The 25347-nt window shown below is 39.2% G+C and overlaps 1 protein-coding gene across 1 annotated transcript in view; it reads right to left on the bottom strand.

Moving 5' to 3' along the window:
* The window catches only part of OGFOD3 (2-oxoglutarate and iron dependent oxygenase domain containing 3), a gene marked incomplete at its 5' end in the record, with an annotated part of 43667 nt that overhangs the window by 3324 nt on the left and 14996 nt on the right, over positions 1 to 25347 (bottom strand). Inside the window, 2 exons of the mRNA XM_082774604.1 lie at positions 13593 to 13716; positions 18993 to 19146. Of these exons, the coding sequence (XP_082630730.1) occupies positions 13593 to 13716; positions 18993 to 19146 (278 nt within the window). The remainder of the gene's footprint in view (positions 1 to 13592; positions 13717 to 18992; positions 19147 to 25347) is intronic.

Genomic DNA, 25347 nt, shown 5'->3' with positions numbered 1-25347 from the left:
ACCACCACCAACATGCCTCAGGGCTCTCCAGGCCTTGGGTTGCTTCAAGGTGAAAGCCAGTTACTTTAGGGATGCCAACAGAGGTGTACTAGCGTCCCACTTAACCAAACAGCAGATTGGGGCACTCTACACTTCCACATTATTTAACTGTTTTGAGAACATAGCAGTTTAATGTTAAGCGAGTAACTTGGAACTGAAGCAACTCCGTAGGACTCAAATTTCCTGAAAAGCCAATAGTACTCATATGCACAGCAGTTTTATCCCAATACAGATTAGAGTCTGTTAAAAGCTTATCTCGAGGAACTCATACAGACAATCTGACTGCCTGGGACCACCAGGCCAAACAAAACACTTAAATGCCCACTTAATTTCTGCACAATAACAAGACAAACTATTCCAACCTTTGTACAATACACTGCAGAAACAGGCACAAGCTACACAGCTAGTGTTCCCTTCTAACTAAAGATCCAGAAGTTATCTTGCTTGCATATTCTTCAGCAGCACACGAGAAATTTGAACAAATCTAGACTGGCCTCATGGAGCTTGGGCAGCCTCTGAGTCCCTTCCACATTCAGTTGCAGTTCACATTTAATCTTTCCTAGGAATCACTGCTAGCTGCCAAGCAGAAATATGAAGTCATGTATTATCTTCTGTGCCACTGGCTGCACATCAATAATGGATAAAGCTATAAATATATGTAAAAAATAAATTTATTTGTATGCAAAGCTCATGCACACCTTGGTGTCCTGCTCTTCTGGATGAAAGACTAAATGAAGACAAGGTTCTCATATCCTCTGAGTGCTACAGTTAACAGAACCCTTGAGGATTTCATACAAAGTCCCTTTATCCTGAAAACGTGTGCTTTTTTTTTTTTTTTTTTTTTTTACTTTCTTAAATCATATTTGAATACCATTCAACTACTTCATTATTAAGTCCCTCACCTACTCACCCAAAGTTTTGCCTTAAACTCATTTCCAAGCATTTTTGTTTGATCTCTTATAAGAAATATTAGCAGTTCAGAATTAGACAAGTTTCAGTGTACTGTTTAAGCCAGTTAAAATGGATTCTTTGGCTATACAGAATGTTTTCATTTTCTTCTTTAATAAATATGTCTTCAGATATATTGTATTTTATAACTCCTTATGTATCTGGTCCCACAACTGCCAGAGGGGGTCTCCATATCACCAAACAAGCCTTCAGCCCATTTCTTAAGATACTTTTTCCTCACTTGAGAAGAATTTCTTTTAAAATCATTTCCATTGCAAAATTTTGAAATGAAAGTACAGTCTCTCCACAGTACACTATTCTCAATAGTAGAACTGTTCACAGAAAGGGCAAGGAACATTAATTCCCATCCCACCTGATAAAATCTTCAAGGAATATACAGTAGCATCATTATTCAGAGATATCTGGAGAAAGACACAAGATAAAGGTGCACCGTTACAGAACAAGATGATTTATTGCTCTTCCAAGTACACTGAGCCTAGACACTTCAGAATTTTCCTTCAATACACAGTATATAGAAACCACTTCAAAAGTTAAATCGCTACAAGAAAAAAAGCAGGTCAGAACTAAGCAAGTTGCTTAGAAAAGTATGTACCTAATCCTAGGCTATAATCTGTCCTCAGTTCTAGCAATTGTTTTTTAATCAATTCTGAGTTTGAGATTTTAAGCCCGAAAATTCCAAACCATGAACCACATCAGCAAGTTAGTAGGGCCATACATGATGTGGGTCTGTTTTTAGCTGTGAGACTGTATTCAAAGCACTTGAAGTGCAAACTTTATATTAAAAAAGCATTATATGCTGACGCAATTGCTGTAGCCATGCTAGGAACGCTCATTTTGAAAAGAGAGAAAGGCACACACAAGGCAGGTCCGCTGAGCTCTCCACACTGTGAGTAAGTGCTAGAGTGAATGCTGAGCTTCACAAAAGATCAGTGTTGTATTACAGATGCCGAAGAATAGCTATGCAACTACTCATTGCAAACCAAAAGTGTGTATGCACATGCAATTTCCCGGTGAAACGTTTTTGAGTGACAAAAGCTCTGGGTAAAGCGCGCAAAAATTCTAATCCTGCTTCCTTTGTTCTTTTCTTTTGTTATTTGAATTGACAATGGCCTCAAATATGTCTTTTCATTTTTGTCTCCTCTCCTCTGACTGTCTTGCAGATTCTTTCCGACGTGCTTTTCTCTTCCAGTAATGAAATCTTGACAACTGCTTCCTGCCACATAAATTTGGGGTTGATTTATGAACATTTGGTTTTAAAATGTAAGCTTTTTTGAGATCACAGGCTACTATTCAACACCGCTTTATAGTATGATATTACCTAACCAAAAAAGAGGAAGTATGTTATTGCTGGTTCTTAAGGGATGAACTCCTGGGGAATGGAAGAAACAGGAGAGGGATCATCTCCCATTTTGAGGTCCTTGGTTAAGCTTTAAGAAAGACACTGGTCTCTGAGCCAGGTCCTGAAGGATAAAGATTGGAATGGAGGTGTCCTTCGGTTAGGGGTGATGCCCATGGTGATAACAAAGAAATTCTTTTTCCCACCAAGATTATTCAAGAGTATTTCAACCCAAACAGAATTATTTAACTCACATTTTCCCCAGTCGCTGCAAGGTGCCAAGAACTCCATTACCTGTTTAGTTTCACGATGCTTTAACCTCAGCCTCAGGGATGAGTTTTAGACCCAGGAGTTATAAGAACTGTGGGCTGCTCTCCCACACCTGTGGTCCATCTCCTTCACACCTCCACTTTCCATTTAATGAGATATAAATCAGGCACAGCATGCCACGGCAATTAGTGCAGCACATCGGAGCATTTAGTGCTTTTAACACTTAGACATACTATTCCCATATCAGATTAAAAGAACACTGACATTTCTGAAGGCACTTCTTTGAATGATCTTTCCTCTTTTCTGGCCACCACCAAACACTTAAAACTCCTTTACAGCTGTTTCCAAATGCCTTCAAGACTCCCATCAGCTTATATAGCAGCGGGACGTAGAGCCCTAGCCTAGTTCCTGCAGAGGAGCCAAACTTTCTTACTGCAACAAGGTAGTAGAGGAAGTTCTCCCACACAAACGCAGTTGTTCTCACCTTTCTTACTATAAAAGAAAAACAAAGAGGACAAAGAATCAGAATGATTTGTGGTAACCAGAATAGCAAAGGGAGCCTGTTTCTAAATCATTAGCTTGCCCATAGCCCTCAGATCTCTATAGGAACAGAAGTAATCAATCAATCCTTGCCTTTGATCTCTATTTGACAGCAAGCTAGATCTAAGATTACCTGAATCTACAGCCTGTTTGCTCTTCCCTTCCATGTTTCCTCTATGATTCTATGCTTCAAGATGGAGTTGGTACACTAAAAGGCTTAGCTGATGAGCTGTGCTCCTTGCAGACTGCACGAAGTGTTACCGTGACACAGTCGCTCCCCCTCCCATTCACAGCCACTGCTCCGGCTCTGCTTCTGTGCTAGCTCCATCCCCAGGTGCAGCTGCCTCTCAGCCCTTTTTCTGTGAGCCTTAAACATTCACACAAGTTTTTAATATTTACAAAAGTAAGCAAAGAATAAACTGTATTGGGGATCAAAGAAAAGCTATCATGGAAAGCTCACGTGCCAATTCACTTATACATGCCAGTCTGATCTAGGATGAGGAATTGCTAACAAGCTCAGCACCACCGCATCCATCAAAACTGAGCCTAGCCTTCAGTGTCACTGACACAAGTCAAGCTCTTAAATGCTGTCAGGCTCAGAAAAGCTTGTGATGTGAAAAACAGGAAAGAAAATACAGGATCAAGACCTTAATCATATTAGAGGTAACCCCTTGTTCTCATGATTTTTTGAGAAGTGATTTTTGCACTGATCCACAGGAACTATTATTTCTGAAGGCGTATAAGTGCCAGTCACAAGATCCAGTACTGAGCTGTACATGACTGTAATTGTGATAAAGTAACACTATTATTTTCATGAAAAATACTTAAGAAGCAACAAAAACAACAGCTATTTCGCTATAAAGCAATGATGTCCCATTTAATTACTCTTCCAGCTATAATATCTCAGATTCCTATAAGGCTTGCTCTCGGGAGATTTTATCCCTGTTGAATTTTAACATTCAGTTGCACTTCCACAAGCAAACTGCCTGCAATATTCTACCTAACGTCAGTACTGGGAAGCAATATAGACTAGCAGAATATAAAAAGAAAACAATTTTAATTGACAACTATGTCCTTGACTTGTACTGTGACTTTGATCAAACCGCTTAACCTCTCATTTGTTTCCTTGCCTCTAAAACGAAGAAAACATTGACATATTCTAACAGTGTTACTGCAAAAATTAATTAGTAAACACCAGTACAATACTTTGCAATTAACACACGTTCTTTTGCTTTACAAGTAGTATAGAGTATCCTGTTGTTCTTATTCTGACAAGAGAAAAAAAAAATAAAAGGTGTGTAAGACTAAATAATAATAAAAAAAAAAAGTAGAGAATACATAAAAAGACTGAGAACCATGCAAATGTTAACATAGCACAATGCTCATAAGGAAGAAAGAAAAAACAACCCCACAATACAACATTGTTTTGCCTCTTATTGTAGATTCACTGCATATAGAATTACATTCACTGCGTAATTTAGATGAGAATTTGAACGGAGATCTGGTCAAATCCCTTTCTCATATCAGAGCCAACTTCTAAGTTATATCTGAGTTGTGTCAGGTTGCTCAGGGTCATACCACCAGCACGTGTAAGTGCAGCATTAACAGCACAAGTTAGTCAGCACACTTTTAGATACGGAACTTCCTGACCATGTGTCTCAGACATACGTTTTGCTACCATTGTGTCTCCTGTGATCAACTGTTGAGCAGAAAGCTGTGACCAGATGATCTGCAGAGGTCCACTCCATCAAATCATTCTGATTTTACATGGCAGAGGCCATTCACATTAATATCAACTTTGGCAATCACTTTCTGCGGCCTACCTGGTGTTGCCACCGGATTCCCACCCCCCTTTGTGCTCCCATCCTTCACGTGAGACTGGCTCTTTTGCTTTCTTGGCAGCACCATTTTGGCCCTTCTAGCTTAATTCACTGCCAAATTTCCTTGTAAACTCCTTGGCTTATCAAGCAGAAACTGCAAAACAGGTGTTGGACTGTCTTGACCCACACTTAATCATGCAAGCAAGTTAAGGGAGCACAAAGTCCCCTCGCCCTTCTCCTCTGGTCTGCCTGAACAGGGGCTGGACATCAGGGAAGGACAGGGGCTGCCACTGCCTGCTGCCCAGCACAGAGAGGGGCTGGGGGATGTAAAAGCTTTCACCTCCAACCACCATCCAGAGCAGCTGGAAATGAGGCAACTCCTCTGCCAGATGAAAGGGAAGCATGAAGTTTATTTGGCACTACAGATATACTCAGCATCTTATATATTATGCGCTGACAGCTTTGACTGGCTGCTCTACCAGCTCTGAGTGTTACTCTAGAAAGTAAGAAAATTGTGTTTAGTCTGCTGAATGACACCAAGACAGAAGCACTGTCTGGGAAACTGCACACACAATTGTCTTCTCATCCTTGTCAGCTGTTCAGGAGTCACTGTTAATTCATCCTTATATAAAGCCTCTCCTCCCACCCCTCAAACGCTATCACTAGGCAAAAAAAAAAAAAAAAAAAAAAAAAAAAAAAATTTGTAATCACAATAAAATTTACTTAATGGATATACTTATTCAATTATTATAAATATATCGTTGAAAGGGGAAAGCTTTAAGCAAGTCTTTACCTAAGCCTTATGAAAGTAAAGAGGAATGACAGCACCTGAGCATGATCTGACTTGAGATGAATGGGACAGGTTACACTTCTGTCACAGCTCTGGTTCCAGGGTTTTCCCAGTCCAAGGTGTGCCAGGTACCTTCCTCAGGTGACAGCAGCACCATCCAGTAATGCTGTCTCTTGCATGTTAAATTTGGGAAACCTTTTTGAAGGCAGTCCTGAAAGCTGCCAGCTGGGTAAAAGAGCAGCTGCTGTGTGCATCCTACCTACCTGCACACCACTACGCTGCTGATCTAGAAATCATCCCAGATATAAACCAAGTTTATATCTACTGTTTTGAAGACTTGAGTCTGGATGATATGCCAAACCTTTACAGCAGAAGAGAGTGCACCAGCTTCCCTAAACAAGTTCCCCACATACACAGGTGAAAAGTATACCAAGCACAGAAGCGTAAAGGTGAGTAGGTCCTAATAAGAAACTAAAACACAGTGGGCATCTAATGAAGCCTAGATGCAAAGTCGCCCCAGATTTTTTTGGTAGAGAAATTACTTGCTGTTATGAATAAAATCAATGATTATCAGGGAGAACTTTTTATAGCTGGCTTGTAATTTGCTGAAGTATTATTAATACTTTTATAAGTACTTGATTCTACTTTAAATTCATAATCACCTGTGCTGAAAAGTTCCAAATTACACTTTTTAAAGAAAATAAATGAACAAAGTTACTCCCCACTAAAAATAATTTCCTATGAAAATAAAAAGACATAAGCATTTTTATATTTCAACAGAATCCCTGCCTGCTTCTATTCCACCAGCACAGTTGGTTGCTCAAAGCAACAGGAGTTTCTGCTCTGTACATTTTGTCTGAAAGTGTGACAATCCAGTGACGTATTTGGAAATCAGAACTACATAACCCTGCTCTCGCCTCTTCACCCTTAGTGTCACCCAGGCCTTTTGGCTCCTTCTCTTCTCCCTACAGCTAAAGGAGAAGGACAGGGTTATCACCTCTGCTCTGCCTCCCAGTTTCCCCCTTTAGTATTCAGCCTCACCCAACCATGACTCTCAGAGCTGCTTCTGTTGGACTCCTACAGAAAGTTCTCAGCACAAGGAGCCTGTAAGGACAAAGTGTTGCACTTTGTGTCACATGAAATACCACTGGGTCATCTATTTTCCTTTTCTTGACCTTGCTAAACATACCATTTTTAGTAGAGCTGTAGTAAAATCACATAGATGCCCAAGTTCTGGATTTTAGACCTAATAGAAATGGACTTCAAACTTATATTCAGAATCACTGAAGCACAAACACAAAGGTAACTTCTGCTACTCATTTCAAGAAATGCACTTCAAACAAAAAGGAGTTCATGACAGAATCACAGAATCATTAAGGCTGGAAAAGACCTCTAAGATCATCCAGTCCCATCATCCACCTGCCACCAGTATCACCCAATAAACCGTGTACCACACCTATCCTTTACTTAAACACCTCCAGGGATGGTGATTCCACTATTTCCCTGGGCAGCCTGTTCCAATGCACCCACTGCTTGTGATATTAAAACTCAGAAAGTGCAGGAACCAAGAATGGAAACATCGTTACTGATCTATACAGCATAACGCATCTGAAAGAGTTCGTTTTGCATTTTATTTTACTTCACCTGTTACATTACCCGAATTTCATCAAGTAACTGGTTGATTTTCCTCTTCTTTATACTGTCAACTTTGCTGCATATTTGTTCAGCAGCATCCAATCAAGTTTCTAAAATATCAGCCTGCGTGTGCATTATGAAAACCGAAGTCCTGTAGAAATGCATTAAGGAATGACAAGCAAACAAGATGCATACTGCATGTGCTCATTAATAACTGTTTTATACCAGGAGAAAGCCTCAGAGGTCAATTCACCACAGTGACAATGCTCTGCAATGCCCTGTAATGCACTAACACATCAGGTTAGCACCCCCCAACCTCCTTACACACCTCAATCCTTTCAATTGCCCAATTAAAACAACCATTACTATCCTCAGTAACACAGATGCTTCATACTAAGCACAACATCTAATTGAGGATAAGTCATATGCAGCATGGGAAGCGCAGGTCTGATCTGAGCCTCCCAAGTACTGCTGCTTTATGTGCCCAATTAAAAGACTATTTATTTTAATGACATCAGAAACCTGTCACTAAGTATGACTGGAACACAAAACCAGAGTCTGGAAGAAAGTTAACCTTCTATAGGAAACAGAACAGAAAGCAAAAGAAAGTCTTCTGAGCTCCACATAGAAACAAGGAGCTCTTCAGCTCCTGTATGTGCCTGTTTCAACAGATTGTTGTCACAGCTGCAACAGCTCCTCCTTTTTCTACCATTTCTGTGTAATTGTCTTACCCATCCCAAGTGCAATTCATGATTGGTACTGCAAATCAATAAAGTGCCACCTCTCCTTTAACCCAGGAGCTTTGCGTAGCTGGATATTACTGCAGCTGCTAATGCCTGCTCCATTTACCTTCTCTAGGACTGACAACTATTTGTGGGGCATTTTTGCTTTGTTTTTAAATCAATCAGCTTTCAGCTATTATTGATTTGTCATCAAGATGTGATCCAGTTTTGCTGATTGGAGCAAAACTAAAGCTAGGAATGCCAGAAGATCACCTTCATCTAGATTAAATCAGCATTAACCAGGTTAAATGTGGAGAAGGAGTACCCACACTCAGTGAAAAATCAGCTGTTCCATAACACAAAATGGATTACTAAATAATTACTAAAGAAATGCTTTTAACACAAGGTGTAAAAACCATGTTATACTGTTGTGCGACCTCCAAATCTGGAATATATATATAATTTTTTTTTTTTTTTTTTTTTTTTTTTTTACTATGTCATTGAACTGTCAATATACAGCATTCCCACAGCCTTTAGTAGTGAATTCCTCCAAACTGATGATGTGGGTTGTGTTTTTTTTTTTTTTTTGAAAGAGCACAATAAAATAAAGATTAAACAGAAAAACTGAACAATCAGGCTTTGAATTTATACTTCTTTCCATTCTAAATGAAGAATAATCCAACCTCACAGTTTCCCAAATGGCTCATACCTTCATCTCAAATACTTTTGCACTTGCAGAAAGACACTTTGCTCTGGCAACTACAAAAATATGCTAAGTTTGATATTCACAAATGAAACAGAGAAGTAACATTTCACACGAGCCAATGCACATAATTCATTTTCCATCATGGATTATTTTCTTCCAGTGATTATGACCTTTTTATCTGCCCTTACATAAAAAACAACTTGTATAAAGAACAAACTCCTTTGTGAGTTGAAAGTAAGCTCAACAAAGCTGACCTTAAAGACAAGAAGTGTACATGCAAATACAGAACACACAACTAGTACAGATATTTCATTCCAGCTGCAGGGTTTCATCTACACTTATAAAATGAAGCCTGTGACCTCTCTGTAATATTGCCAGTACCCAGATTCACACAAGGCTCTCCAAAATAATGAAATTTTAAATGTTTTACACTGGCAAACTTAATAGCAGCATAAAGTATACTGATTTTAACATTAAAAAAGGGAATGCTTTATTGTCTGTCATTTATACTTAATCTAACTGTATCTGTTGAAGCTTCCTGCAACAAATCGCAGGCCAGACAAAGAAAGTTAATGATGAAAGGGCCAAGGCCTTGGTTTTGAAGAACCTCATTCTAACAGTTGCTCTATTGCATAGAATCATGGAATGGGTTGGGTTGGAAGGGACCTTAAAGCTCATCTAATTCCAGCCCCCTGCCATGGGCAGGGACCCCTCCCACCAGCCCAGGTTGCCCAAAGCCCCACCCAGCCTGGCCTTAAACACCTCCAGGGATGGGGCAGCCATGGCTTCTCTGGGCAACCTGTGCCAATGCCTCACCATCCTCTGAGTAAAAAACTTCTTCCATATATCTAATCTAATCCTACCCTCTTTTAGTGTAAAGCCATTCCCCCTTGTCCTATTACTACACTCCCCAACAAGAGTTCCTGCCCAGCTTTCCTGCAGCCCCCTTCAGGCACTGGCAGGCTGCTGTAAGGTCCCCCCAGAGCCTTCTCCTCTCCAGGCTGAAGAACCCCAACTCCCTCTGCCTGGCTTCATAGCAGAGGTGTTTCAGCCCCTTGGTCATCCTCATGGCCCTCCTCTGGACTCATTTTAATACTTCCACATCCTTCTGATGCTGCAGGCCCCAGAGCTGAATGCAGGGCTCCAGGTAGGGTCTCACAAGAGCAGAGCAGAGGGGGACAATCCCCTCCCTCACCCTTCTACCCACACTTCTTTTGCTGCAGCCCAGGGTACAGCTGGCTTTCTGGGCTGCAAGTGCACGTGGCCAGCTCATGTGGAGCTTCTTGTCAACCAACACCCCCAGGTCCTTCTCACTGGGGCTGCTCTTGATCCATTCACTACCCAGCCTGTATTTGTGCTTGGCATTGCCCCAATCCAGGTGCATAACCTTGCACTTGCCCTTGTTAAACCTCATAAGGTTTGCACAAGCCCACCTCTCAGGCCTGTTGAGGTCCCTCCACATGGCAGCCCTTCTGCATATTGACCGCATCACACAGCTCAGTGTCATCAGCAAACTTGCTGAGGGTACACTCGATCTCACTGTCCATGTCACTAACGAAGATGTCAAACAGCACCGGTCCCAATACCGACCCCTGAGGAACACCACTGGTCACTGACCTCCACCTGGACATTGAGCTATTGACAGCAATTCTGAGTGCGACCATCCTGCCAATTCCTTACCCACCAAGTTGTTCACCCCTCAAATCCATGTCTCTTCAATTTAGAGACAAGGATACGATGGGGGCATACATGAAATGCCCAGGTAGAGGATGTCAGTTGCTCTTCCCCTGTCCACCAATGCTGTAAACCCATTGTAGAAGGCCACCAGATTTGTCAGGCACAACCTGCCCTTAGTGAAGCCATGCTGGTTGTTACCAATCACCTCCTTATTTTCTATGTGCAAATTTATTTTCTTCTTTTGAGGAGAGCTAACCCTGGTGCAAAGGATGAAAATAAAGTGACAATGCATTGCCATTTTGCCAATTCATTTTTGGAAACAGGATTAACAAAGGCATTTAAAAGCAATAGATACAACTTCAGAAATGTTTCTTTATCCAAAAAAAACGTTTCCTTTCAAAGTAGTATTTTATTTGGAAAGGAGGATTCTTATTCTTGGTACAGGGAGTTTCTTGCAGCAGACAGAGGCCCCAACTTAAGGCAAGACACACACACTTCCCTTGTGCCCAGATAAGCTTCAGAGATGCGTCCCCTAACTCTAAATTTGTTTAAGTATTAGCCAAGGCTCTGTACACATGAATTGGCATGACAGTGGTGAATTGTTCATGTCCATTAAAAGGAAAAAAAAAGTCTTGAGAGCATCCAGAGTAATGAATTTAATTCCCTCTTAGAGATAGATGTGTTAATTATTAAACAAACCAATATTACAGACCATGGTACAAATGATAGTCTTAAGAACACCCTCACTCATTTGAATATGTGCAAACAGGACTTAGGGACTTCTTACACAATTTACAAGTGGTATACTCAGAAAAGGGATAAATGTTTTAAAATTAGGCTCCACTTCTGTTTATGTAAGTTTTCCCTGTCCCAGTCTGACTGGGCTAAGACTGAAAGCATTGAAACAGCAGAAAAAAAATTTGCCCGGGTAGCAGTCCCAAAAAACAGGGAAATTCACAATGTTTTTTTTGTTTTGTTTTGTTTTTATGATTATACTTTTTGTATTTCAGATGACTGCCTTTCTGCTCTGCTGCATCAGTAACAATGTCATTCTGTTTCCCATTGTAAAATCTGACTCTTTAATAAATTACTGCCTGCACAAAAAGGAATGTGCTCATTTTTGTTCATGGCACCAGATTCCCAAAATACAGTGTAATTCTGAAACAATAAGAAATGCCAGATCTTAGAATTTGAATTTCAGTACTGTTATGGAGAAGGTAAATTGGCTGCCAGGCACTGGAACTAAACCAGTGATCATGACAGTCAACTCTAAAGCCTGAATCATCGTAAATGAGAAGCATAAATGCTTATTGACACATGGTTTAAAAAGTTGGACTGATAAGAAAAGCAAAGGATCAAAAGAAGCATAAAACAAAAACAAAAAAAAAAAAGGGGGAAAAAAGGAAAATAAAGCACTGCAAAGGAACACTCTGAACATGAAAAATAGATCAACTTGTACCAGCAACAGAAAACACCCTGGGGTCATTCCCTTGTTTTCATTCTCTCACAAGTGGCATTTTTATCAGCAAGAGGAAAATGAAGTAGAATTGCCTTCACATGATGCTCTACCTCTAAACATTTTCTCCGCTTCTCTCAAGATTTCAGTAATTATTTAGATAGCACAATGGGTAGTGACACTATCAAGGGACCCCTGGAAACTGCATTTGGACAGAGGAGTGTGGAAGAAAGGTGTAACTGGCACTGAACTTCATTTTCTGTTGTGCATACATAGCACATTTCATCTCCCAAAAAGGCTGTTCTTCACAAGCTTTGCATTGTTTTATTTTAGCAGTTGTGTTTAACCAGTTGCATTTCACAGATCCTGTTAATAAAAAGAACTGTGAGAGGGAATGGCCAGAATCAGGTGCTGTTAAAAATCCTTCCTCTCTGTACTTCCGCCTCATCTGCTCCCCATTCTTCCCCAGGAATGACAAAGAGCAAACACCTTGCAGCACAGCCTGAAAATTAAATGGATGGGGCTGAATTGAAGCAATTTCACAGCTGCTGACTTTGAAATCAAGTCAGGGGAATGCTGCATACAGCCATCAGACTGATTGCCCCAGAGCTGTGCAAGGAGACAGCTGCCCTCTCAGTTATCCAGAATTCAGTTCTTATTTTACAGCTCTAATACCAACATGTTCATTTTAGAATTGCATCTGGAAATGACCTAGTTTAATTTACTGCCTTTCAAAATACTGGTGGCAGCATTTTGCAAATGACAATACTTTCAGTTCAGCATATATTTTCAACCACAAAAGCTAAAATAATCAAACATACAATTTTTGATATCAGACCCAGAACACAGATAATCTTAGAGTTTATCTAAGCTTTTGTTACAGCTGGCAAGTAGATCGCTATGATTTGTAAGACATACAAGCAAAACAAAAAAAACACCACACAACCCACTTGCAGGCCACCACAGTAAGAAACCAGTTCAGGCTGGGGTAATGTCTGTCAACAGACAATTACTGATGCTGTCTTTAAATAAGAACATTTCCATCTTTTTTCTCTTTAAAACAACAAAAAAAAAGTCTATAGGGATATGAAGCTGTCCTTGATATTCCCTGCAAAAAATGTGATTGGTCTTGCATTATAAAAGGTTGAGGTACAGTGCTGTAAGCTCCCTACTTACCTGACAGATAGATGAGTTGAGCCCGAGCACTTTCTTCCTAAGCATACTGCCCAAAGTAATTCAAGTTTCAAATAATCCACTTATCAGAAAAATCTTAAGCCATCCTTAAGGATTTTTTTTTTCTTTTCAAAAAGATCAGCCTTTCTGACAGCCAGCAGAATTCTTATCTTCATCAAATTTACTAAAAGTGTATACAGACTCATAACCAAATTACCACGGTTCACCATGGTTCTGCACATCAGCAGCACAGTGGTTCTCCATCACCTTCACACCTACCCCACAGCAGTTACAGGATACTGAGCCCCACCATGAACAGAAAAGAAACTTCTGGCCAGAAGGTGTAAAATATGTAATATAGAAATATGTAAAATACCAAGTCCCACTGTATCAGCCAGCCCACCCAGATAATAATGGGCACAATTGGGCCTGCTTCATGCACGCAAAAAAGACTCTTACCTGCTCGGGGCTCTATCGTCTTGTTGGAACCTTCATCCATAAACACAAACCGTCCACCACCAAAATCTTCAGCATAGTCAGACAGATACAGCAGTGAAGTATAGTCAAAAGAGCCGTAAGTCACCTAGGAGTAAAGTCAACAATTACTAAAACTTTACAACATTCTGCTCTCATCTTTGCAGAATATAAGTAATTACGCAGATAGAACTGATTGGCTTTCTAATTTTCCAGTTGTCACATATTTAATAAAAGGGTCACTAGAAGAACGAGAACATTGCCATAGCAATTATCCATGTTTATTAGTCTATACTGTTTATACCCAGACTACATACATATTTTACACATGACTAGTATTTTACCTGTATTGTTTCTATTATTACAGTTTGCAAAACTAAAGAAATGGTTTTATTGATCTTTGTCATCCTACCTCTACTGAACAGCTGGCAAAAAAGACGGTGTCAGAAGTTACACCTTTGCATCAAATCAAATATATGGAAATGCTCAGATTTATTTATATTATTTCAAAATCAAATTTCCCCATAATGCTGATAAGAACCAAAACCAGTCTGTTTAATTAACCATATCTCTTAACTAATCACAGTTTGAGGTTTCTGGAAACCTCACCTTTTACTCTCTCCTTCACCAGCTATCAAGCAGAAACTTCATGGTAACAGTGAATCAGACCTTCCCGATAAATACACCTTCACTGGAGGAAAATCTGCTCCTTTCCATACAGGTTTTAGATTTTGTTTTTTTGTTTTGTTTTGTTTTTAAAACCTTCACACATGGCTTTCAAAGTCTATGCTTCCTCTCAGCCTACAGAACAAACATCACATTTTTAAGTATAACAGACTGATTTTTGTTCCTGTTAAAGCATTATTTATTTGCCTCAATATGAATGTTGAAGATGAAGAAAAGAAATGGTATATATTGAATAGCTTCTCTCTGAGCTTTAAGTACTTAACACTGAGCTGAAAATATTTCCTTTTCATATCTAGGTCACCTACAATCAAAAACATACTTAGGAATCAATGGCTATACTCTCCAATTTCTTTACAGTATATCACAACTCAGTGAAGTTCTGCTTTACACTGTCAAACAGCAAAATGTGCAGCACAGAAGTAGTGCATAAATATACAACATTAGCAGAGTGTTTTGTCTGACCTGGTGACTGTTAGAGGTAAGTGCTACTTCCAAACATAGAAGTTCTCTAAATTTTTATTTTTTTAAAGTTACATTCATTAGTGCCAGTTGAATTTTGGCTCAACACAGTTGTACACATTATTCTGTAAGAGAACATAGCAACAGATGGGATAGGAAGACATTTTAATTCTTACTCATTTTGTTATTTTGACCACACAAGCTTAAAAACAAAATCCAAATCCAGCAATACGCAGCACTGCACAGTCCAAGTCAAAAGAATGAGAAATGTTTTGGTGATACCCTTGTCCCTATATTTACCCAAACCTTATCAGCAATATAAAGGCAGTAAATGTGAATTAATGAGCACATGCTACAGCAGTACCTCAAAACAGCCAGTCTACAGCCCTCCTCCTGCAACCAGCCTTGCAAAGCTATCTATCACCTTCACCACTTTGGTGATTAGAATCTCCAGTTAGCTTAAGGCTCAGCTTGTTCTACTTCAGGCAAGAAAGGCTGGAAAGGGATATGAACACTGCCTATATGGGGATAGGAGGAAGTGGAACAGGGAGAGGAGGGGGGAAAAAGTCTTCTTAATGTAAAAGCCAGTGTTCATGCAAACCGAAGTAGGTATAAACTGAGCATGAATAAGTCTAAGCTAAAAACTAAAGAAAAATTGCACCGAAGTCCTGGAATAGATTTTTTAATAGGAGAAATTCAAGGCAAACAAAACAAAGCCAATTCTGTGTCAGAGCCTGACAAGTCTGTGAAGAATGACAGGATCCTTCCCTTGAGACTGCAGAACTCTTCTAGTCCCGCATTACTTCTCTTAGAGAACATTATAAGACTATTCTGCTGTCAGGGTTGAGTATGCAACAGCAATTCCATTATAAATCAGGCATTTGGCGTTTGAAAGATCCAGCTCCAAACAAATTCCATCCAAGACGAAATTCCACATCTTAAGACAACACACTATTCAATCTACCTTGCTTATAAATTCAGCAAGATTAAATGATTCATTTAGGTGATTTAAGGGTTTCTATTTCCATGTAACTAAAAACCAAATGGATTTTTTTTCCCCCTAAAATTCAATCTCATACACACATAATAGAACTGTGCTGTTCCGTTATGCAGTTAAAATATTCCAAACCAAAGATATTCAGATAGAGAAATGTAATTGCAATATACTCAGCTATTCAGGGGAAAACTTAAAATGTTCTCAAGTGCTCCAAGGAGCCTGCATCTTTGAACCAACAGCATCAGGCTTTGAAAAAAAAATGTGTCAGATTCATTTTTCAAAGACTTGATTTTACCTTTCTTTTGCAAAGAGGAGAAAAAAAAAGCTGAGGTCTTCTAGCAGCAATCCTCACTGTTTAATTATTATGCAGGAATACACAAAAGCATCCAACAAACTGGCAAAAGTTTCAACATCCTGAGTTCTATCGATCTTTCTTAAACATCTAGTGTTCATGATTGTTCTGGAAGCCACACAGAAATACTACGGCACTTCTTCGTACAGTAATTCTTACTGCAGATCAATAGGGGCACTTTTTCCTTGTTTTCAACTGCAGTGAAAATGAACAAAACTTGTTTTGTGTTCTCAACTGCAAAAACTAAAACACCAGGCAGGCTGGCTGCACTGAAGATACACTGGGAAGCAACTGGTCTATCCTATTTAGCCTTCCCTGAAATATTTTCTGACCTACTGATCTTCCTGTTTGAGTTCAGTCTCCTGCAGAGCTTTGAATCTAAATGCTGTATAACCTGACCAGCTCTATATAATTATTTTTTACCTTTTTCTAAACACACAATATAGATGGACATTTTATATACATACAATGTAGATGTACAGTATATAATATATATGTACATCTACAGTAGGTTAAAATTGTAGGTTAAAATTATATGCAGACCTATATATTCAACACATACTGTAACTTTTTCTGGAAGCCATGATCAGTAAACACATAAACTAACACTGCATCTACAGATAGCTCCCTTCCAATTGTACTTCAGACAGAGAAATTCGAGGCTTGTTTGTGCAGCAAGGAAAGGATTCAAATTAATCCTCTGATACTATTTCAAGTGAATGATAAAGAGAAGAGAAGATCAATATCCAGAAGCAATGACACAAGATGATGTAATACGGACTTTCACGATGGACATGAAGTGAACAGGACCGAGGATGCCTCCCTGTCAGACCCTGTTTAGGGCTCCATTAGCCCGGTTCAAACCGTTTTCTACTACCATATGCAAACTGCTATCATTTAAACCACAGATGTATATACATTATCTGGCAATAGCTGAAGTCCCATATCCCAGAGAAGGGACAAACCACTGAGCTGAGGCAGTTTCCATGAGAATGATCCCAGCCCATGGTGGTTTGTCCATCTCACTTCAGCACTTGGCACTGCTGACAGCATTTGCTCCATGTGAAGATCAAAGAGTGAGAATTGGACCACCACATCATGAGCTCAAGAAGCACTTACAAAAAATCTGTTCTAGGTCTGTGTACATAAGACTGTACAGAGCCTGTACTACTGTACCCAGGAATACTGTTCACCATAGTTGTGGTCTGGAAAGTTCCCTGCCCCTCCCTCCAAAATAAAAGGAACTGATCCACACAAGTGGGACCCACATAAGGCTTCCAGCTTAACATATAATGATGTCTGAACAGCACAGATAGTGGCCCAGCATTGGCATGTTCACATGCAATCCTCACTGTAAGGATGCTTTTTAAGAGCACAAATGAAAATAACATTAAAATGTATTTCAAACACAGAAGATAAGTTCAAGGTGCAGGCAAAAAACACTTCAGCAGTCTGAATGCTTTACCTTTCCTAGCAGTGAGCTTCCTGTGGAAGTCAGCTGTTACAGCAAAGAAAAAGTGTTCAATCTACACATAATAAATAGGACAGTGCACAGTTTTAACTCACGCAGTATAATCCAAACTATACTTCCCCCAGAAAATACCTTGATCTAAAAAATCTAGCATACCACATTTTCACATTTTAGAGCAGGTATGTGATTTTGGGGGGAGTCAAATTCTACATGATCATGAACAAGGTGTTTTGCAACTGTCCCAACTGCGACAATAATCCTTCACCACTGTCAAATCAGACTACCCAATTGTTCACTACAGAAACTATTAGGGTTTAGATAATGCACAGCAGATTTGAGACCACATTTTGTGGGTGGTATTTTTTTGTTGTTGTTGTTTTGAAACTGGGGGAGGGTGGGTGGAGGGTGTTAGAAAATTAGAAAAAGCCAAAGCTAATCACTTGGTAAATTACCTAGCAGGCTGTTTAGGGAGCAGATAAACAAAATGTGGACAAACAGATGGATAAAACCAACAAAACATCTAGCCCACTGTTCATCACGTACAGGCACTGTCAGGATGCCATAACACAGAAGCAGCTTGCACAAAGAAAACAAATTCTCATCATGAAAACAGATTTACTTCTAAATGACAAAATAATGTGTACAGGAGAGACTTAAGTAGAAACACTTAATTGCAAGGTTATCCAACTAGCTTATTCATTTACCAATGCAAAACACATGTAGAGAAGAGTAAAGAAAGTATGAGAACATTGGCAAACCTACTTGTGCAGACAAAAAACACATTACAGTAATAAATCAGTCTTAAATTCTAAGATACACTTTTTGAGACAAAAAAAGATACCCACGAGCTATTGAAGTTTCCTGCTTTATGCAGTGAAATTTGATTCTCTGAAAGTTTGAAAAGTTATCAAGAACCTATACTCACAGAACGTGCACTAAAAAATAAACAAACACTCCATTTATACTTAACTGAAATGTAAATGCTGAGCATCTATCCAAAGACACAGATCAAGTCACAATATCTGATTTAGCACCTTTGAAACAGTTCCTGCTAGGTCTGGCTGAAAAAGCTACACTTCAGTTGGAAACACAGCTTTGGTGGCATTGGAAGACTCCATAGGTACAGATCAGTTTTAACAGCTTTTGACAAAACAGCAATTTCTAAGTAGTCATTTATAAAATTTATTAATTCTAACAGCCCTAAGGAACAAAACTAAGGTACAGAATATAAGAGAAAAAGGAATGCTCCTAGCCTATCCTTCTAAAATTCACTTCTCTTTCCATTAGGTTCCTCTCCTGAAGGATTTTTACAAGCTCCAGTTTTCAAACATGCCTGACTAATTGTTTAATGCAAAATAACTTTAAAGTGATCTATTAATAACTGGAAACATTTGCAACCCATCCCAGCCTCCCACTTACCTTGTCGATGTGGGGGTGCCAGTATTCATCGTGCGTTGTCTTGGCTTCTGTGCTGTTAATTCTGGAGAAGAACGTTGGCTTAGTCAGGTACATGGCAGAAGAGCTGATTCCGAATGTCTGAGCAATCTTTTCTTGAATTCTCCGTCTCACATCACTGCAAAGAACACAACACAGCACACTAAATGTTGAAACAGCATAGAGGCCCCATTTAAACAGTGATGCATCTCTCTTGATACTTCTACATCCTCCTTCATTCACCGTTACTGCCTCCTCAGAGCTAAGCTTCCTCCTCAGAGAGTAAATCAAAGGAAACATATACCCATACTTTCCCCCTCTTATGTTGCCTTAAACAACTGAGATCTACTATAGCAAAGAAAAAAAAAATCTGCTGCACTTTTTGTTGTTTTGTCCTCTTTTTATCATCATCATTATTTTCAAAATCTTAAGAAAAAGGAACTGTTTGAATCCGGTGGTCTAGATTTTGAAATTTCTTTGCGTAACCAGTGTGTTTTCCTGTGCAATTGTATCACAGTGTTTATTAACTAGTGAAAAATTAAAGAGATTAAGTTATTTTACATACATATTTTTAATCCAAAGCAGATGACTGGAAATGTGTGTTCATAAAGGGCTGCCTCTTGGGAAGAACCTTCAACTACTTTTAAGATAGCTTTAAACTAACAGATGAAGTCTCTCAGGCCCATGAATTCAGGGTTCTAGGCCAACATATGCATTGATATCATAACCAGATTTTGATTAAAAATTAATACCAAGATGTTTTTCCCAATTATTCTGAAAGTTTCAACCAAGGTCTCTCTACCTTTACTGTTCCTCTGTTTCTCTCAGGAAGCACAGGGAAAAGAACCGGTTTTTGTTTGGCTAGATTTTTTTGTTGTTGTTTTTAAGATCATAAAAATAGAAGACTAATAATCACACACACTTCACTGCATAGAACTGCTTATATAGCAGCATCCTATGTTCTCTTTCAGGACAGAAAAACCGCATACAGATCTAGAACAGGACCATCAAACTGTGTCGGCTTTAGTTCAGTCAATGCTTTTAAAGACAAGAGATTTGCGACTCATTGGGAAGATCTCTGGCAAATCCCACCAGCAAACACACACAGCCAGTATTTAACTTGCAGGAAATTAAAACAACAACAACAAGAATGCAATAACACAGTGAGATAAAATGAAAATGTTTTCTTTTAAAATCTAATCCTCTGTGTTCCATAAAGTCTTAATGGACTGTTTTCTCCCAATTTACCACATTCTTAGTTGTTGTATTAGTCTTCCTTTTCTTCCTTCCCACGCGCTTCAAAGGAAGCACACAAGAACAAGATACTCAGGATGAACACTTTTCTGAAGTTTTTATGGAACTACATTACTAGTTTTGCATCTTTTCTGTGTCAGACATTTCTCTACTGGGTTGTACTGAACTTCCGCACAATTTACAAGAAACCATTTCCCAAGTATTCCTCTGGGGAATTCAAACAGTGACTGACAAGAAGTGACAGAACTAAAAAACAGACCTACGTGTTGAACTGTGAAAGGCACCTCTTGAAGACAAGGACCAAAAAAAAAAAAAAGGCTTAATTACTCATCCTGTTCACAGCTTGTCCCCACCAAAAAATAATCAATAACAGACATACAGTTTGGATTTTTAACCTGTTTTAAAACCAGTTAAAAAACTTATAGCTTTCATGTGTCAATTCAAACTACTTCAGTTGTGAACTATGAAAACCAGCAAATTCAGAGATGAGATTTTCAGGTATTTACACAGATGCAGAAACTGAGGTTTCAAGTTGAGAGCTACAGAACGGCAGTGTTGTAAAAGTGACATCAGGAAAGGATCTGTGGGTCCCCAGTCCTTCCTCTCATGCCTGTGGGTATCTGATCTTTCTGTCCTCCTTCCAAGAAGTAGGACTTCAACAGAGGCTGCCTTATGTTTCCCAAAAAGCATCAGACATAGCTACTCATTTCACTTCACCATGAATTTGGAGGAATCAGGCGCTTTGAACAGCCCAACGGAAGAATTAATAGCCTAACCCGCAAATACTAAAGTAGTCTGTTCCTCAGCTCTGACACCGGGTGGCCAGGAGCATCAGCCAGCTGGAATATATCTGCAAGTAGCTGTGCCACAGTCCTGACACGACTTTAAATCTCCAGCATTTGTACTGCTCATTAAGCAATACCGCTTCCTCTTTTAGGTTGATTCCTTTCCCACTTTCAAACACTTTCTATTAAGATTTGCTGCCTGGTGTTTATAAGGCTCCGCTGAAGCCGCACTTCCCTTTGAGATGTGCAACAGCTTCAGGCAAGACTGGATGTTTTGCAAAACCAAGCAGGAAACAAAACTCTCCTCAACACAACATTTTTGTCTCCTGACACACAAAAACAACCACCAAAAGCCTAGCTGGTTTGGACCGGCCAGTGGGTTATCAGAAGAAGAGGAAAACAAGCTCAAAGTTGAAGCATGCCGCAAAGAAAAAGTTAGCACATGCTTCAAAATCAACTTGTTTCCTGTTTATAAATTAAGTAGGCAGGGGAAATGGGGAGACAAGTAATGAAGGAGTTGAGGTGACAGGTTTAACAGCATAGATTTAGCTTTTATCCTGGTCTCGTGAAAGCACCTGCCTTCAGTTGACCTAGCAATAACCACGTAGCTGGTCTCTGGGTGTGGAAGCACACTGCTGGCCTCTTATCCCCATGTGCTATTGGCTTCGAGTATTGAATAAACTGCAGATTTCCACTTATACTTGAACAAATAACCCTTATTGCAAAAATTTACTGGAAATAAGCTCCAAACAGCAATACCTTTGAGTGTCTAGATGCTTTTTCCTGCTGAGTATATACCATACTGCTCAAAATACAGCAAAACTCCAGGAAATTCCTAGTTGAGCCAGCTCACGGATGTTATTTCTACATGTAGGGTATTTAATACTCACTTTCTAATAATGTGGGATGAGACAAAAAAAAGTATACAGATCCTATAAGCTAAAAAGGAAAAATGAAAAGATGCAAAAGAAGACTTTCTCATTGCCTGTGAATAGCCAGCAGAAGTTCTTCCTTTGTCAAATACAAGTAGCTGCAATTCAAATTAAGTTTTAAAAAGCTACATAACAAACTTAATACTTAATGGGGGTGGAGGATTAAGGTGCAGAAGGTGATCTGACTGGAAATGCTGCATCATCCTATTGCAATTAATGACAAGGAGATCTGAGCTTGTAGTTAAAGTAAAATATGAAAAAAAACCATCCTTTTACAAGTTAAGTGCCAAAGGCAAAGCTAACTGTGCTGTGCAACATATGCTTTGCAGGGTGCTTTGTGACAGCTTTGCTTGCTCTTCATTTCACACAGTCACATTTACCCCACCGCAGGAGTCCTCAACAGGTTGACAGACTTAATCATTGCAAACACGAACTCCATAAGGTATCTCGTGTGTCCTTCACGGAATGAAATGGGAATCAAACGTTTACTTTGCTGTATTGGCAAAGGCACATCTTTTTTAGAGGTCAACATTTTCCCTAAACTACTACAGAGCATGTATCCAAACACATGCATCTATGTACTTCAACTCATTCTGTGCCCAGTTTATGCCAAATACTGCATATAGTTGTTTTCAAAAGTGGTAATAATGTCACTCTTCTTAGCCTACAGCTCTTCTCTACAGCCTAGGCAAAACAGGCCAAGGAAATTTCAGTCGAGAAAGCGCTATCCAGGAAGCAATGAATGAGCCCAGTGCAGTAAAAATGTAAACATTCATTTTCATAAACACTGTGGCTGTTCTACCATTCACGCTGCTTTGGGTCTAACCTGGTTCTGACTGGATGCACTAACCAGCTCTGCTATGGTGATAAGTATGTGAGTACCGAATCCAGTCAGTGTAAGTAAAAAAAAATTGACTCCTCGCAACACTTGTCAGCAGCAATCGAACATTTTCACAGAGTCACTGGAGATTATCAAAATGCACAGCCAGGCTTGGGGAAAAGCAGAACACCACTCACTAAAAACAACATAATCACCTTGTATAAAAGTGGTGTACAAAAACTATTTTGCAATCAGAGCAATCAGGAAGAACAAAAAAAGAAGATTAGTCAATAAAGCACTTAGAAGTCTAGGGCACACAGAACCTAAGGGAAAGGATGTTCACTAGATTGCAGAGTTGCCAGGTTAACGTACCAGCAGCCACATAAGCAAGGACTGAGAAGAACTAGAAGTGTCACATGAAAATTTCTGTAAGATACAATCTCTGTCAGGCCAGCAAAAAGAAAGCACTGTGGAAAACAAGATTTCAAGCACAGAGACAGGAACACTCACAAAGATCTGTGAAACCACACAGCTTCCCTAGCCCACTGTCAATGTCTATGCACTGTTCCCAGTGAAAAGCACCAAAGGCAGCAGAAGCAGGCAATGCAATGCTCTTCTATATCCAGAAAGCTCCAGCAGAAGTCAGATGTGCAAAATAAATAAAGGAAGAAAGCGAACTATTAGTTCCCCTTCTGCTCATTCCATGTCTGTGCCTTAATAAGTTATAAAGTTTTTGGAATAAATCTTTGATGATGCTATTTTCTGCTGAAGTCACAACCTTTAAAACAAGCACGCAGATTTAAAGGTCTCTCTTCTGGATAAAGATGCATCTATTATGTGAAACAAGAGGAATTGCTGTAATATGCTTGTCAGGTGGAGGATAAAGCATCAGCCTAGAAAGCATAATTGATTCTGAAGCAACATAATTCTGACACAGACAGTTTAGAAACCAGCCTCCTGGCTAAGAATGCCTACTCAGATTTGTTATTGTTGCAATCAGTAATACTCAGACATGAATTACATCTAGTTGTATCTCTCAAGAGTGTATTTTTAAACAGATCTTGGTAGGTAAATAAAAGTAATGAAGATAAACGCTCCCAAGAATAGCATAAAGCCATTCATGAAAGACATAAGGCACTACAGTCGGTGTTAAAGCACTGCCATTAATACGAACAAAAGCATTTAATATACGTAGTATGGGATTCATATCCAGCAGCCTGAAACATCCCCTACATTTGCATGCAAAACCAATGGAATATTGATGTTCCCCAGCAGTGCTCTCACCCCACAATATAAGGGTCAGAAACATTCGATGTTTCCATAACTCATATGAATTTCTGTTCATGTGAAATACATAAATAATCTGCAGTAAGACAACACCTCCCCATACACTTGTATTATTTCTGCAGATTCCTTGATCTTCTGTAGAACAGTAGGCAGCACAAAGACTATTATTTTCGCATTACTCCCCACTATCTTGGTGAGGCAGAGACTATTTTTCTTTACGCATTTGAAGTTCAGTAATAATCAGTGTCACATTTTTGTGATGAGTTGTGGGACAGAAGTAAACACATTTGAACAATGGTCATCCCTAAACATAACGGTATTGAAAAATATTTAGGCTAAGTAGTAAACTCTAATTGGTTAATATTTTAGACAAAATTACTATAACTAATAAAATGAATAAGATATGCTGGGTGTATGGAATGTACATGTACCTATCCATTAATGCATTTAGCTACTTCATACTACTTCCACCACTAGAGGGAGGTCAAATTCCTTCACAAATGCAAGAAAAAAGGACAAAAAGAGAAAAAAAAATTAACTTTAGACTTTAAGATATTCAAGCCAGGTACATTTTAAATTATGAGATAGCAACTGAAATGCTTAACTAAAGATTTATTGTGTCTAGTCAACAAAGAATGCTTGATCCTAAACTTTGGCAACACACCTTCAGACACATGGAGCTCGTTTTGTTTGTTGTCTTCGTTAAGTATATGAGCAGGTCTACAGAAAGCTAAAAGCATCAGATGCCAAAGCTATTACATTATAGCACTACTTCATATTCTGGCTTCATCGGGGGAAAGTATGCTCCACTTTTCAAGCCAGAACATTAGTAATTTGAAGTCCTTCCACTTCCTGCTTTAGCATTTTTAATGTTTTGCTACACTTTGCCCCCCAAAAAACAAGTTCCTGAAGTGATAATAGGATGGGACTGTCTTCATCATCTAATGCAACACCTCTTGGATAACAGATGTGAAATACCAGTTAAAGTATTTCATATCTCAGCTGACACGTTCCAGCAAATAACCAAAACTCAGAAAAGCATCTCTGCTTGCAGGTCTGCAGGACTGGCAAATGCTAAAACTGGGCATCAACCGTCAACCCCTTAGGCTGCAAGTGAAACATGGGGTGAGGCCATCATCAGAGTCCATTTACACCATCAATATTAGTCTGACATTGGTGATGGAACTGAAATAACACCAGCTGCTTTAAATTTAAGACATCGTAATTCTCAGAGATTACTACTTAGAGCTGCAAGTTCAATT

The sequence above is a fragment of the Aythya marila genome (genome assembly GCF_965140915.1).
Source record: "Aythya marila genome assembly, chromosome: 18".
NCBI lineage: Eukaryota > Metazoa > Chordata > Aves > Anseriformes > Anatidae > Aythya > Aythya marila.
Note: the sequence above shows the minus strand (reverse complement) of the source record. Positions and strands in the feature narration are given on the sequence as shown.